The sequence below is a fragment of the Neolamprologus multifasciatus genome, chromosome 1 (assembly GCF_963576455.1).
Source record: "Neolamprologus multifasciatus chromosome 1, fNeoMul1.2, whole genome shotgun sequence".
Classification (NCBI taxonomy): Eukaryota; Metazoa; Chordata; class Actinopteri; order Cichliformes; family Cichlidae; genus Neolamprologus; species Neolamprologus multifasciatus.
The window spans coordinates 16,591,693-16,606,176 of record NC_140439.1 but is presented as its reverse complement, the minus strand read 5'-3'; the positions used below and the strand labels follow the sequence as shown (position 1 = coordinate 16,606,176).

Genomic DNA, 14,484 nt, shown 5'->3' with positions numbered 1-14,484 from the left:
AAGCGCTGCAAAAAGAAAAACACTTGCAAAAACAAAAAGCGCTGCAAAAAGAAAAACACTTGCAAAAAGAAAAACACTTGCAAAAACAAAAAGCACTGCAAAAAGAAAAACATTTGCAAAAACAAAAAGCGCTGCAAAAAGAAAAACACTTGCAAAAAGAAAAACACTTGCAAAAAGAAAAACACTTGCAAAAACAAAAAGCGCTGCAAAACGAAAAACACTTGCAAAAAGAAAAACGCTGCAAAAAGAAAAGCGCTGCAAAAGCACACACAACACAACGGAAATAGGAAAAAACGCAACGGAAATGTTCCTGGGGAGACAATAACCCTACGGACCAGTTGCACGAACCAAAACATGCTAACCAGCGGGACTGGGAGACACTTCAAAGAAGTGGAGGAGAGGTAAATGTGTTGTAATCTCATGATTCTAATAATACTACAGATATGTTTGCAGTGTTTGGGAGAAACTAAATACATGTAACACTGTCACGTATTTAAAATACAACATATGAGTAACTGTATTCAGTTACAGTTACTGTTTAAATAGGTGATATTCAGAATACAGTTACTTTGTTGAAATAAATAGATTACACATCATTCTTTTCCTATTTCGTATTTTAGGCTATGCCCTCTCTATTTTTGGTAATTTCACTCTGGTGGAAACCCAAACAAAACACGCATTAAGAGGCTCTAATGCCTTTGTCTCAGTTTCGCGGCCCATGCCACCTCTACTTGCGGCAGTATAATGACATGACAAAATATTTGTCATGTTCACAAAATGATTTAATATGAAGGCAATAGGCAGAGTGTCACAGGCATAGCGATAAAGAATGTGCCTTCATGGGCAGTGTAGTCCGTGCTGCAGGGAGAATGGACTGCCATACACATCAAGTTTCTGTGAGTGAGGGAGGGAGAAAAAGGAAAGTGGAAAAGTATGAGTTCTCACCTAGCAGAAAAGGGAGATGGAAGCATGTAAATATAATAATAACAACTGCAGCCAAAAAAAGTGCCTGACGAGTCCAGATGTAAGTACTCTGTTTAGACTCGACTTTACACTGTGTTCGTGTTTTCCTCCCAAACAATAAGTTCGGTTGGAGCAGCCTTTCAACGCCTCTCTCTGTCTGTTACTAGCAAAGTTGACCAAAACTGTAAAGCTAGTTCCAGGTGAGAGGCAGACACTGAACCCGACGTATTAGCTAGAGGTCCCTTTGCAACAGTTCGGAGCTGTGGATATATATATATATATATATATATATATATATATATATATATATATTTGACTGCTTTGTAAAATAAATTGCTAAAATCATACAACTCATGTTTTTCAGGTTAAGATGTATTGTCCATTCTGTGGATTCCAGTTTGAGAACTTGACAAAATTTTGCTGTTCCTGTGGAAAAGACATAAGTTTTGTACCAGCTAAAGATGCTTCCACAGAACAAGAACACTCAAGAGGTAATTTTTTCTGAACTTCCTGCTATTGTAACTCCAACTCGTTTTAAAAAACTTAAAAGGGCAAGATTTGTTCAGGTGTTTGTAATTTACAGATAGTGTCATAAATTTAAAAAAAAAGAGGAAAATTAGAGACATCAGGTGTCATGTGACTAATAAATCTGCATTTCTGAAAGCAAAGACATTTTTCTGCTGGATGTGACTGTGGGGAAGAGGTAGATTTTTTGTGCATTATGTTCATAAGTTTTTTGAATAATGACTTTTTCATGTTTGCTTTTGAATTATAAACAACGATAGACCAATAAAGAGTCTCTCTGTCTTTCACCCTTTTCTCCTGTTCAGCCAAGACAGTCGTTCAGCAGTTCTTCAAGTACCGTGAAGGTAAAGAGGCAGAAAGGAGGATGTTCTCAAAATCCAAAAAGAAATCAACGAAAACAGTGAAGGTATAAATAAAACGTTTTTTAAATGTTAATCTGTTGTCTGACAACACTTTTCTAATATGTGACCACTTTTTTTCCTGAAATGTAATCTAGATTTCTGTTGGGATCATGAACAAAAAAAAGACTGGCATGAGACCCATGAGAGGGAAATCACTACCATTACATGTTGACCCAAGCTGGTCATCTGAGAGGCTGTTGGGTGCTGCCATTAAAAAACTGAAAGATTTCAACCAAGATATGAAAGATGTAGAATACATCCTGCTCTACCCTGATGGCTCTCAAATAAAAAATATTCCAGGAACTGACACACCCTTTACGATTGAACTCTACAAAGAGGCCGTTGGCAAGTCTTACCAAAGAATTACATTATTTGTCTGCACCCTTGAGGACTTTTTGTCAGAATGTAAGTTAAATAGAATTGCCATTAATTCTTTTTTATAGTCATATTGTTAAAGAATCTTGTGATTACTGTGTTGAAATTTTAACCAAAGTATTTCCCACAGTTCCCACAGATGTTAGTGTTTCAGAAGATGAGGAGGATGATGAAGTTATCGTTAGGGTACCACCCGTTACGTCACCGCTCTCTGACACAGTGGTATGTAAATCTCAAGGATTCATTAGTTCGAAATGTTAGTGCTCTCAGTTCCGGCATAATGCATTCAATGTCTGGATATAAGACTAATATCATTCTATCGTTGTATATATAGTGGTAAGAATCTGAGCAGCCATAATCAATGAGTTTGGTGTTTGATGATTTTATCTGACAGCTTTGGTCAAGTCCAGAAAACAGTACACCAGAGCCTATACGTCGGTAAGTTGGCTACCTTCTAGCACATTGATAAGAGACAACATTTATCAAGTAATCAGGTATAATGAAATAACACTCAGACACTTGTAACAGTTTAACGTGCACGGGTGAGTGCTCAAGTGAGACCCACACCCCTGCAACAGTTCTGCCTTTATTTATACACAGCATGAAACATACGAGAAAGGAAGTAACATTCTCTAGTCAAACAGGCAGGTGTGAGATCTCGGAACTTATGTTCAAAAAAGGTTATGTTCTTACAAGGTCATTTCTTACTCTTTGGGTGGCGGTTTCCTGTGAGATAATGTGAGAGCAAAACAAGTCTTTTTAAGGCAAAGTGTAGACAGTTAGTTGTGCAGGTGGTTGAGTGCAAACAGAAATATGAACACTCTTAGCTTTAGTATATCAGCAATAATGATTAACAAAATGTCTTAATAATAAAAATCTCATAACATCCCCTCCTGTTGTTCAAATTTCTGTAATAACAGCATTGCTATTGGTTCAATTCATAACCTCTTGCCTAAACATTTTCGGTCAGAACGTCATTGAGCAATCCTGGGTTCAATTAGACTTCAACATTATCACATGAATCTTTTTCCAAAACATCTTCCATTTGAGGCAGTGTTACATAAGCGTTGAGTACATTTAAAGTTCATCATCCTCTTCTTCTTCTGTTGCTACACGGTTATATGTTTGGAAGAAAATACCAGTCACAGTTTCTGAGGTTATTCTTCTGATTAATGCTTTAAGGCAGGGGATAATACAGCATGTAATAATAGCTAACATTATTAGAATGCTACATAGTATAATAGCTATAGCTTTAATGGTGTTTGCCCATCCTCCGAACATTTTGTTAAAGAATGTGTCAACTTCGGACCAAGTTCCAGCGTTCTGTTTGAGTTCAACCTGCAGATTGTGTAATTTGGTCATGGTTTCTTCGAATTCGCCTCCAGGGGCAGTGTTATTCGGGATGAATGTACAACACATATCTCCAAACATTGCACAGACACCTCCTTTTTCGGCCAGGAGCATGTCTAAAGCCATTCTATTTTGTACTGCCATAAGTGATGTCGCAGATAATTGTTCTCCTAGAAGTTTCAGGGCTTTGTTTGTTAAGTTTAGGTGGCGTTGTTGATTGTAATAAACATAGTTTATCCATGCTACATTTTTATTAACTTGTACCCACGGGATAAGAGAAATGAAGCCAGCTGCTATTTCATTTTGAGCTTTAAACTCTCTTGGGATGCCTCTTGGCACCCCTATCGCGTCAATGTATGTCTTATCTAGATCACCTGAGTCAGTAGAGCGTTTCTTGCGGGTTTGTTGGGTATTTGTAGTTTGGATGTGAATTTCTTGAGCTAAAGTGACAAGACCACAGACACCTGTCCAATTGCTTGGCAGTGCTCTGTATAGGGTGGCGTTGCATAACCACAACAGGCCAGAAGCGGAAGGTGACGTTAGTCTCACTATAGTATGGGCCTTCGTCACAGCTCCCCAGGCAGAGTCGTTATCACAACTATGGAATCTTTCAAAATCAGTGTCATTTTTAGGCGGGTACTCGGGTCCGTGTAACTGTGTGTCTCTAAGCCAATTAACTGAATCGTTCTTTGGGATTACTAACCATGTTTCAGAACATTTTGCGCCTGGGTCATTTGAAAAATCTGTGTAGTTAAAATTGTCTTCATGTGAGCCATTTATTATTAGGCGTTTTAAACATACCATAGTTATATTATGATGTAATTTAGGTTTTGTTGTTGGTAATTGTAAGGCTGGGCCGTCTTTTGGCTTTAGTGGCCTGCAGCCATGTTTAGTTGCGTTTTTGTCAAATGTCCAGAATTTTCTGAACGTTTCTTTTTCGAACCTTCTGGGTACATGTTCATGTAGGAGCAGACAGTCCAATGGGCTTAGCTTGAGTTCTTCAGGTCTTAATGCTGAATAGGAAAATGTATTCATGTTATCATTGGCATTCCTACTTTGTGGTTTTCCTGTTGTTGGGAAACCTACTATTATTAATTCTGGTTGTGCGGCTGAGCATACAATGCAGTTGGTGCGTCCAGCATCTGATGCTGATGCATTCATTTGGTCATACCATGAGTTACCTTTGGGTGGCCCTTGGTGCCTACTTAATGAGCGTTCTGGTCTGGATAACCGTGAACATTGGTCAGTACCGTTGTCGACCCTAAAATGTTTTGGACAGTAAGGGTTACATGGGTTGTCCACACATGTCACATGCATACACACAGATGCTAGGGTCGCGAGGAGTATAATAGTAAAAAATCCGCATAAACCTACAATACAGTTTAATTTGCATTCATCTAATGTGAACGGTCCGTACAGGCGTTGTCTTCTCAGCTGTCTGGACCTGCGGACAGTGTGATGTACGTCCTCCATGTCTAGGTAGTCATCGGGTAGCTGAATGTCAGTCATTGTTTGTGTTATGGTTGATACTTTACGTGAGTGAAGTCAGTTGCTTGGCTCTTCTGGTTTTACAGGTTAGATTGATCTCCTGTTTTTCTACCGGGCAGGTGGGGCCAGGTGGCTGTTTTCGCTGTGTCTTCAGTGGAGACCAGGAACACCCGGGCTTCCGGTGAGATGACTAAGAGCGAGAAGGTCAAGGGCGGGCGGGTTAGGCCCAATCAGCCCTTCCTCCACTCCTAGATCACCTTGGCCTGGGGGAACCGGCGTCTAGTCAGTTGGTGCGTTCTGCACTTTCTTTGTGTGGCTCTGATGAATCCACGAGGGTCGTTCTGCTATTTTGCATGCTGTTGGGGTCGTCAGCAGCACCTGATAGGGGCCCTCCCACCTCGGTGAACTCCAATTTTTCCTGTGGAGTACTTTAATCAGGATCCAATCGCCTGGTTTCAACCTGGAAGAGACTGGAGAAGAATCACTCGGCAGTTGGTTGTTTAGCACAATCTCTTTGTTTTCAAGCAGTTTAGTCATCCATTCAGCTAGGGTGGTTTCCCTTACTGATTTGTCTATTGGCTCGCTTGTGATCGGCAGTGGAAATGGTCTGCCATGAATGATTTCAAAAGGTGTGAGCTTCTGAGAGCCTTGCGTCAGTCTCATCCACATTTTTACTAGGCCTACACACTCGGGCCATGGCCTTCCTGTTTCTTCCATGCATTTTCTTAATCTTTGTTTTATTGTACCGTTAGTTCTTTCCACTAGTCCGGCACTTTGTGGATGGTATGCACAGTGATGTTTGATGCTAAATCCTAAGGCTTCAGAGACCTTGCTAATTATGTCATTTACAAAATGTGTTCCATTGTCAGCCCGTATTAGGCTAGGAATGCCATATGTGGGGATGAAATGATTGCATAAGCATTTTGCTACTGAAATTGCATCTGCTCTTTTTACTGGATAGATTTCTGGCCATTTTGAAAATACATCTATAATTACTAGAGCATATTTCGAATTTTGGCATTCATTCAATTCGATAAAATCCATGTGGATTGTATGGAATGGGTGAGGTGGTGTGGGAAAATGACCTCTTTTGGGTCTGAGATTTCCCTGTGCATTGTGTTTTTGGCAAATCATGCATGTTGTGATAAATTCTTTTGCTGAATTTTCGAAATTTTGAGTGTAGAAGTGTTTAGAGAGAATATCTATCATCCCCGCTGTTGATACATGCGTCGAGCCATGTGTCACTAATGCTGCTGTCTTGTGTAGAGATTTTGGCAATATTGGTTTGCCATTACAGGTCATTAAGTCATTTTTCAGTTGTGCGCCACATTTTAACCACTTCTTTTGTTCTGCAGTGGGTGCGGCTTTCTGTTCATCTTTCAGTACATCAAGTGGTATTAACTCTGTGGTTTCAGACATTAAGGTTTCTATTGGCTGATGTGCTGCCTTTTTTGCAGCTATGTCTGCAAAGTTGTTGCCTTTAGTAATTTCAGAGTCATCTTTTTGGTGTGCAGCACATTTGCATAATGCCAGCTTCTTTGGCAGAGTTATAACTTCTAGTAGTTGTTTTAAAAGATTTCCGTGTTGCACAGGGTTACCGGTAGAAGTAACCATACCTCTGTTTTGCCAGATTTTTGCAAAATGATGTACTGCTGCAAAAACATATTGGCTGTCTGTGTGTATGTTTATTTTTTGTCCCTCATGCAGTTGACAGGCTCTGATGACAGCGATGAGTTCGGCACTTTGAGCAGAGTGTGAGGAAGTTAATGGTTTAGCTTCTAAAACCTTGTCAGCTGTGGTTACTGCATAGCCCACACAGTTTCTCCCCAAACTATTTTTGGATGCTGAGCCATCTACAAAAATGTTAGTGAAGGTTAGTTGCGGTGTGCTATGAATGTCAGCTCGTGGTTTCGTTTCCTCATCTAATTTTTGCATGCAACAGTGTTTTTCTCCGTCTGCTGAAGTGGGGAGAAGTGTGCTTGGGTTTAGTTGTCCACACTTCTCAATTGTAATGTGTGACTGTGATAGCAGAATGCCTACATATGAGAGCTGTCTTGCATGTGTGAGATAAGACAAGTTTGCTTGCAGTAAGATGGAGGTTACAGCATGGGGAACTTTGATAATTAATTTATGCCCTAAAACAATGTCAGCGGACTTTTTTACTGCCTCTGCTGCAGCTGCACAAGCCTGTATGCACGTAGGCAAGCCTGAAGCAACTGAGTCTAATTTACACGAGTAAAAGGCGAGTGGCCGTTGTTTTTCCCCAAATGCTTGTGTTAGAACGGCCTTCATATAGCCTGCACCTCCGTCTACATGCAAATAAAATAATTTGTCATAGTCTGGCAAGGCTAAGACTGTGCGTGTTTGTAGGGCAAGTTTCAAATCATTAAATGCTTTTTCTGCTTCTGGTGTCCATTCTATTTTATCTTTCAGTGCTAGATTTTTTCCATAAATTAAGTTTTGCAAAGGTTGAGCTAACAGAGCATATTCAGGTATCCAGCATCTGCAAAAGTTGCAGAGACCTAAATAACTCATCATCTGTTGTTTTGTGAGTGGTTTTGGAGCATTCTGTACTGCTAGTTTCCTGCTGTCTAACAGTGTTCTTCCCTCCCTTGTGAGCTTGTGGCCAAGGTATGTGACCTCTGAGCTCCACAGTTGTAATTTGTGCTGTGAGACTTTGTGGCCCTGTTCAGCTAAATGTTGTAATACTGTTATTGTGTTCGCTTTGCAGTCTGCCTGTGTGTTTCCCGTGATCAGTATGTCATCTACGTACAGGAGAAACTGTCCTGGGGCAGGGAGAATGCAAAGCGACATAGATTTCCTTAAAGCTTCTGCATACAGGGTGGGGCTGTTCTGGAAACCCTGAGGTAACCTTGTATATGTGTACTTCTGATTATCAAAGGTGAAACCGAACAGAGCCTGTGAGTCAGAATGTAGCGGTACAGAGAAGAATGCATTTGATAGGTCTATAACCGAAAACCATTGCTCTTTTGGTGTTACTTGATTTAGGATTGTGTGTGGATTTGCTACCACAGGTGGGATTTGTTCTGTTACGTCATTTATTGCTCTGAGGTCATGCACTAGGCGATACTTTCCTGTGTTTGCTTTTTTCACTGGAAAGATTGGAGTGTTACAGGTCACTTCGGTTGTTTTTACTAAAATGCCTGCTTTCTCCATATCTGCAATTACTGGCCTGATGCCTGCCTTTGCTTCTGCTGTTAAGGGATATTGTGGTTTGACTGGCCTGTAGGTTGTGGTGGTTTTTACTACAACGGGATCTGCTCCTTTAATTAATCCTACATCTGTTGGGCCTATAGACCACAGCTTTATGGGCAGTTGTTGTAGTTCTGGGTGTAATTCTAATGAGAGTTCATGTCAGTTCTCACTATCTTCCTGCACGTATACATTAGTGCTGTCAATCATGTGGGTGGCTGGGTGGGTAGTGAGTACCCACCCTAATGTGTATCTCATGCATCCTGTTCTGCGACCTTGAAGCCATCCCTCATGTGTTTCTTCAGTTTTTTCATATCTGTCCCTTTCAACTTGAGCGAGAACGCGGCCTAAATCTTTCCACTCAGTGCTGTCATTGTGTGCTACTGATACATGTGGTTTTGGCATCCTGTTCACTCGTTGCACTATTTCTGGCTGAAGTACAGAGCAGACTGCATTACCACTTTGAGTGACATATAGGTGCTGCAATGTGAGCATTTGTGGGCCTAGTTTATGCACCTGTAAGTCATATATGGGGTCATGACCTGGGCTTTGTTTGAACCTCAGTGTGTTGTGATACTCTGTGTAGCTCTGCCGTGTTGAGTGGGTTGGCAGATATTGATTTGCTATGTGTTGCAAAGGTTCTAGTGAGGGCAGGTCTAATGTCCAGTAGTAGTGCGGCTCTCCCTGTCCTTCACACACATTAATCTGACAGTCAGTGAGATTTTGCTCTTCATTCAACATTAGCTTAGCATACATGCCTTCTGGCCCTGGCAATACACCTATTTGCAGTTTTCCTAAGGAGTCTCTCCCTAGAAGGTTAACTGGGCAGGATGGGTCATATATACATTGATTTTTGCAGCTGCGTCCACTGTCTGTATGTACTAACAGTAGGCTCTCTGTTAAAGACTTAATGCTGGTGTGCCCTGATGCTGATTTCACTATCATGGTGTTACTGGAGAATTTCAGATTCGGTGGTTTTTGATTTAACACCGTTTTACACGCGCCTGTGTCACATAGCATAGTCATGGGTTGGCTGTTTACATGAATAATTACTGTGGGTTTATGTTCAGAGCCTAAAAGTAATTGTTGTATGTTATAGATTTCAGTTTCATCCTCAATGTTTTGTTCAGCTTCAGTATTTTGCTCTAGTCACATACTTTCTCTGTCACTATGATTCTCTTTTTTGTTTCTGCAGTCTCGTGCAAAATGTCCTTCTTTTCCACAACTATAACAACTGTTGTCTCTTTCATTTCTTTGCTTCCTGTTACCTTTGTAACCTCTGCTTTTCTGTCCCTTTCCTCTGTGTTGTCCTTGTCCCTGTCCTCTGTATTTACCAGAAAATGCTATGACACCTGTGTCGGGATCTACAGTGAAAACACCTCCTTTTTCCTTCTTTTTCAGCACTCTAGTTGCATGCTCTGCATATTGTAGGGCGTCTGCTAGATTTCCTGTGTTTATTGTCACCCAGTGCTTTTCGACATGGGCTCTGACTGCGGGACGGAGACCATTTAGAAATGCATTTTTTAACTGCTGTTGGTAAGGTCTTTCAGGGCGGTCTTCATAATCTAGGCCTGAATGTTGTCGGAAAACCGGGCGTAGCCGATCGAGGAAGTCTGATGGTGTTTCGGCTTCCTTTTGTTTTACTTCTCCTATTTTGGAATAATCTGCTCTGGGGGCTAAACGAACCCTAATTCGGTCATATAAGTCTGTCAAGGTGTTCATTAAATCTAGGGAATCTGGGCCAAGAGGTCTTCCTTGGTCATCTGCACCTGTAAAACCGTCTTTCACTGTCCCCATTCTCAATCCTAACAGGTCTTGTACTACTTGAAGCATTTCATGACCGTTTAGGCCCCATTGAGTTCTAATTAGTTCCACTGCGTCTCTCCACTGTTGAAAGCCTTCATTTAAAGGTGGAACATCTTTTTCCACATTTTGTCTGTCAGCTTGGGTCCATGGTCTAAAAGCATACACAAATGGGTTTATATCTCTTTCTTCGTTCTCACCACCTATCAACTGTCCATATCTGGGATTAGGTGCAGCTACCATTGGAAAAATTCCAGAGGGTCCTGGAGGATCTACAATACCTCCCATGTCCCTGCCTGACGGGTCTTTCCCTATGTCTTCCTGTGGGTTTGTTGTCATACAGTTTAATGCACTTCGGGCTTGGGCATAAGGATTAAGATTAGGTTGACTAATGAAGGGATTTTTTGATTGTGGCTCTGGTGCTGACGGTGCTGGTACATAAAGTGGCGGCTGTAGGCTTTGTAATGTTGTTTCCTTTTTCTTTTTTCTTTTGTCACTACGTCTGTCTTCCTCCTCTTTCCATGCTTTGAAATATTTTAACTCTTGAGTACGTTTTATTTTCTTTTTAGGACTTTTTGCATTGTTTAATTCTGCTTGGAGGGTCTCCTTTAAAGTTATCACTGCAGAGGGATTACATTTTCCCTCCCACGCAGGGCATTTAAACTTTTTTGGATTCCTCCATCTGTTTGCACTAATTTGTCCGGCGCCTGGACATTTTTTCTCTAACCACTGCTCGTCAGCAGTGAGTTTTGTTGATTTATTACCCATTTTCACTAATTTGTTTTAGATGTTTTATGTTTAGGTACCTTGAAAATTACAGCTTTTTAACTTTTACACACACACAAACAGCCGTGGTGCTTTCTCTGGCACGAGGGATGAGAGAGGTTATTAACACAGCCTTCTACTTTCAAGCTACCCTTGAAAGCGGTGTTAATTTTATGTGATGAAGCACAACCTTTTTCTCGTCCCACCAGTACGTGAGCACCAGTCGGCAAACAATACGGTGGAATAGTTCAGCCTCCCTATTGTGCTGTAAAATGTAACTTATTCCACCAACAAAACAATAAAACAGAAATATTTCGCGCGTTTAAAGGTTTTTATTATGACGCTTTTCCCTCTAAAATAGCTACCAACCCTCTTTCAGGCGAGCATTTACATTTAGAGTTTCCTATAATAGCTACCAGTCCTCTCTTAGAACGAGCGTTTACTTGTAGGAGCAGCGTCAACTCTTATTCGAATTTTTCGCAAGATGTGGGTGAGTGTTAAATATTCACCTGATTTATTTAGTGGTTGTTTAGGTCTGCTCCATCAACCCCCAACGTCGTGGACCACTTTATAAGAACGCTGGCCAGAAATCGAATTATAGCGTCTCTGGTCTTTATCCTCTGCCTGGAGAGGAGCTGTCGACAGACTTCAGCGCGGGCTTCTCACGACGTCAGGACTTGATGAAGGTTTCCTAGTGGAGCATGAAAAAGAAAATAATCAATGTCCACTCCGGCTCGGAGGACCATTAAAAATGATAAGAGACAACATTTATCAAGTAATCAGGTATAATGAAATAACACTCAGACACTTGTAACAGTTTAACGTGCACGGGTGAGAGCTCAAGTGAGACCCACACCCCTGCAACAGTTCTGCCTTTATTTATACACAGCATGAAACATACGAGAAAGGAAGTAACATTCTCTAGTCAAACAGGCAGGTGTGAGATCTCGGAACTTATGTTCAAAAAAGGTTATGTTCTTACAAGGTCATTTCTTACTCTTTGGGTGGCGGTTTCCTGTGAGATAATGTGAGAGCAAAACAAGTCTTTTTAAGGCAAAGTGTAGACAGTTAGTTGTGCAGGTGGTTGAGTGCAAACAGAAATATGAACACTCTTAGCTTTAGTATATCAGCAATAATGATTAACAAAATGTCTTAATAATAAAAATCTCATAACACACATTGATCTGACCTCTGTGGCAGGTATATAAACAGCTAATGTTTTTAACACTTTAATGTTAGCATGTGATGGCCACAAAAGCATGTTATGTTTTATAACATTTTATTTTTATCATTGGATCTATATTTTATAGGTTACCTTCAATATCCCAAACATCTGATGTGCAAGTATATAATACTCTTTTGTATAACAATGTTGCATATTTAATTGTTAAGTTTCATTTGCATGCCATTAAATCTGCAGTTGTTATGGTATTGTGTTGTGTTTGTGTTTATGCTGAAGGTTCAGTGTGGTACAGAATCTCAAATGGCATCCACATCAGGAGAACATACTACAAGTTACAAGTTAGTCTTAAGTTATAAAATTACATGATTTCCCCTAGGGATCAATGAAGTATTTTGATTCTGATTGTGATTCTAAAATTTAAAAAATATAAAATGATATATCTTGTAAATAATTATAAAGTAATAAGCTCAGTGAAACTGTTTTGGTTTTTTTTTATTGTTGTTTTTTTTTTAATTATAGAGGTTCTCTATCTAATCCATAGATAGAGAACCTAAGAAGATAGAGAACCTAAGAAGAAGGATAGATAGAGATAGAGAACCTAAGAAGAAGGTAGTAGCGGATTACATTCAGTGGTACTTCATCTACCGAAACCATCTTTCCATCCAAAGGTATAGAATTCAGACTATTATGTGCCCATTTAACATAATCTTTTCAGAAGAATAAATTGTTACTTTTTTTTATTCCAGTGAAATTTAAAGGACGGAAAAAATATATTCTAAATGCAAGACCTTTTTCAGGAGGACTTCTTTCTTGTAGCAGGATGAGTGTCTTAGCTAGATAAGAATGTTGGTTACTTTCTTAACACAGTATTTTCCCATGTGAAGTTTTCCTTGCTTGCACAAATAACATTAAACATTTTATTAAAAATTAGACTGTTTTCTAGTTTCAGAGAGGGTCTAGCAACACTGGATTTTCTAAACGCCCTGGAACAGCATCCTTCACTCTTCTTCTCATTCATGTGCTACACTGAGACCAGGCTGACAGCTGATCTTCTTGAGAACATCTTCCATGTGCAATTTGGTCCACCTGGCAGCTCTAGGCGTCAAGAGGAGACAAGAGTACTAAGCTACTGGCAAGACCATCTGCTTTCTGTAGAAGGTATTAAATTTGTTTGAAAATGTTGAAATGAGTACATTTATGTCAGCAAAGTGTAATGGCCCCTTTTTCCTGTTTATTATCATTAGAAATAACTTTTTGTCTCTTTACATTCACAGAGAAAAATGGAAGTCTGTCTCTTGAAGACATCCTTATGTTTGCAACTGGACTGAGAGAAATTCCTCCTGCAGCAATTCAGCCAAAGCCACAACTTATTTTCCAGACCACTTCACGCTTCCCTGTAGCAGATGTCTGTGCAAATACTATAAAAATCCCAGTGTTACAAAATTATGAGGACTTCCAAGAAGCCATGGATTATGGCATCCAGAACTCTCCTGGGTTTGGGCTTCCCTAAGGTCCAACTCCTTTTGCTTTTAAGCCACATTTATGGTTTTAGCAAACATTTGAACTTTGTGATTTTAAAATCTGAAAATTTTGTTTCTAATAATTTATAATAGTTTCGGTAACATAAAGTTTAATGCATCGCAGAAAGTTCAATCAGGTTTTGGAATTTCAAAAGCATAATATCATAGTGGGACAATTGAACAAGTTAGACATATTTCACTGTGTTAAGAAATTGCCAAAGTAACAAAATAAAACATTTCTGAAGTATTCTAATGTACTGAGACACGCTAGTATAATAACACAGGGAAAAAAAATCTGATAAATTCAGTTAAAAGGCTTTATTTAATCAAACACTTCTGTGTTTGATTACATTTTTTGTAAGATATGCAAGTTGTTCTTGGAGTTAAAAAAAAAAGAAAAACCCACATAAATACAGGTCTTGCAGAATGCTTTTGTAAACCTTTGTTTGTAAAACAGATCTCCAAATTAATCAACGTGTTTGTTACAGTACCTAATTAAAAGGAACAAGTTATTTTGCACAGTATGGTCTTTTGATTTCTTCAGGTAGAAAGCGTACACACTGAAAAGTTGACGGTAGTGAAACTATTTATATAAAAACTATGGTACTATTTTTTCAATACTCATTAAAGTTGGTTTGTGACAATTAGTGTCAGTGGTAATTGTACCCACATCTAGCAGATGATTTTACTTCTAAAGTCCAGTCATATTTTTGAGTGTTTTATAATTTTCAACTGCAGTAGTCCAGTTGACTGGTCGAGGGAGCTCACTCTGTCTTTCCAAGTTTGTGAAATGAACCTGGAGATTGTCGTCCCCACATAGACTGTACTGAGCAGGTAGAATGTCATCAAACTGGTGCAGGATTTCTTGAGGCACTTGGAATCCACACTCTCTTCCACC

At 39.7% G+C, this 14,484-nt stretch overlaps 1 protein-coding gene across 2 annotated transcripts; it reads left to right on the top strand.

The window, feature by feature from the left end:
• Positions 1 to 81: 81 nt before the first annotated feature.
• LOC146525541 (uncharacterized) lies at positions 82 to 12,570 on the top strand. 2 transcript variants are annotated; one of them, XM_085158923.1, is made up of 7 exons: positions 82 to 401; positions 1,328 to 1,454; positions 1,794 to 1,894; positions 1,985 to 2,294; positions 2,395 to 2,486; positions 2,659 to 2,702; positions 12,194 to 12,570. In XM_085158923.1, exons 2-7 carry the CDS (start codon positions 1,334 to 1,336, stop codon positions 12,420 to 12,422), a joined length of 897 nt encoding a protein of 298 aa, XP_085015049.1. In that variant the 5' UTR covers positions 82 to 401; positions 1,328 to 1,333; the 3' UTR covers positions 12,423 to 12,570. The 2 variants fall into 2 exon arrangements, with proteins under 2 accessions (XP_085015049.1, XP_085015058.1); XM_085158932.1 differs by lacking the exon at positions 12,194 to 12,570 and having other exon boundaries at positions 110 to 401; positions 2,659 to 4,748.
• The last annotated feature ends 1,914 nt before the right edge of the window (positions 12,571 to 14,484 follow it).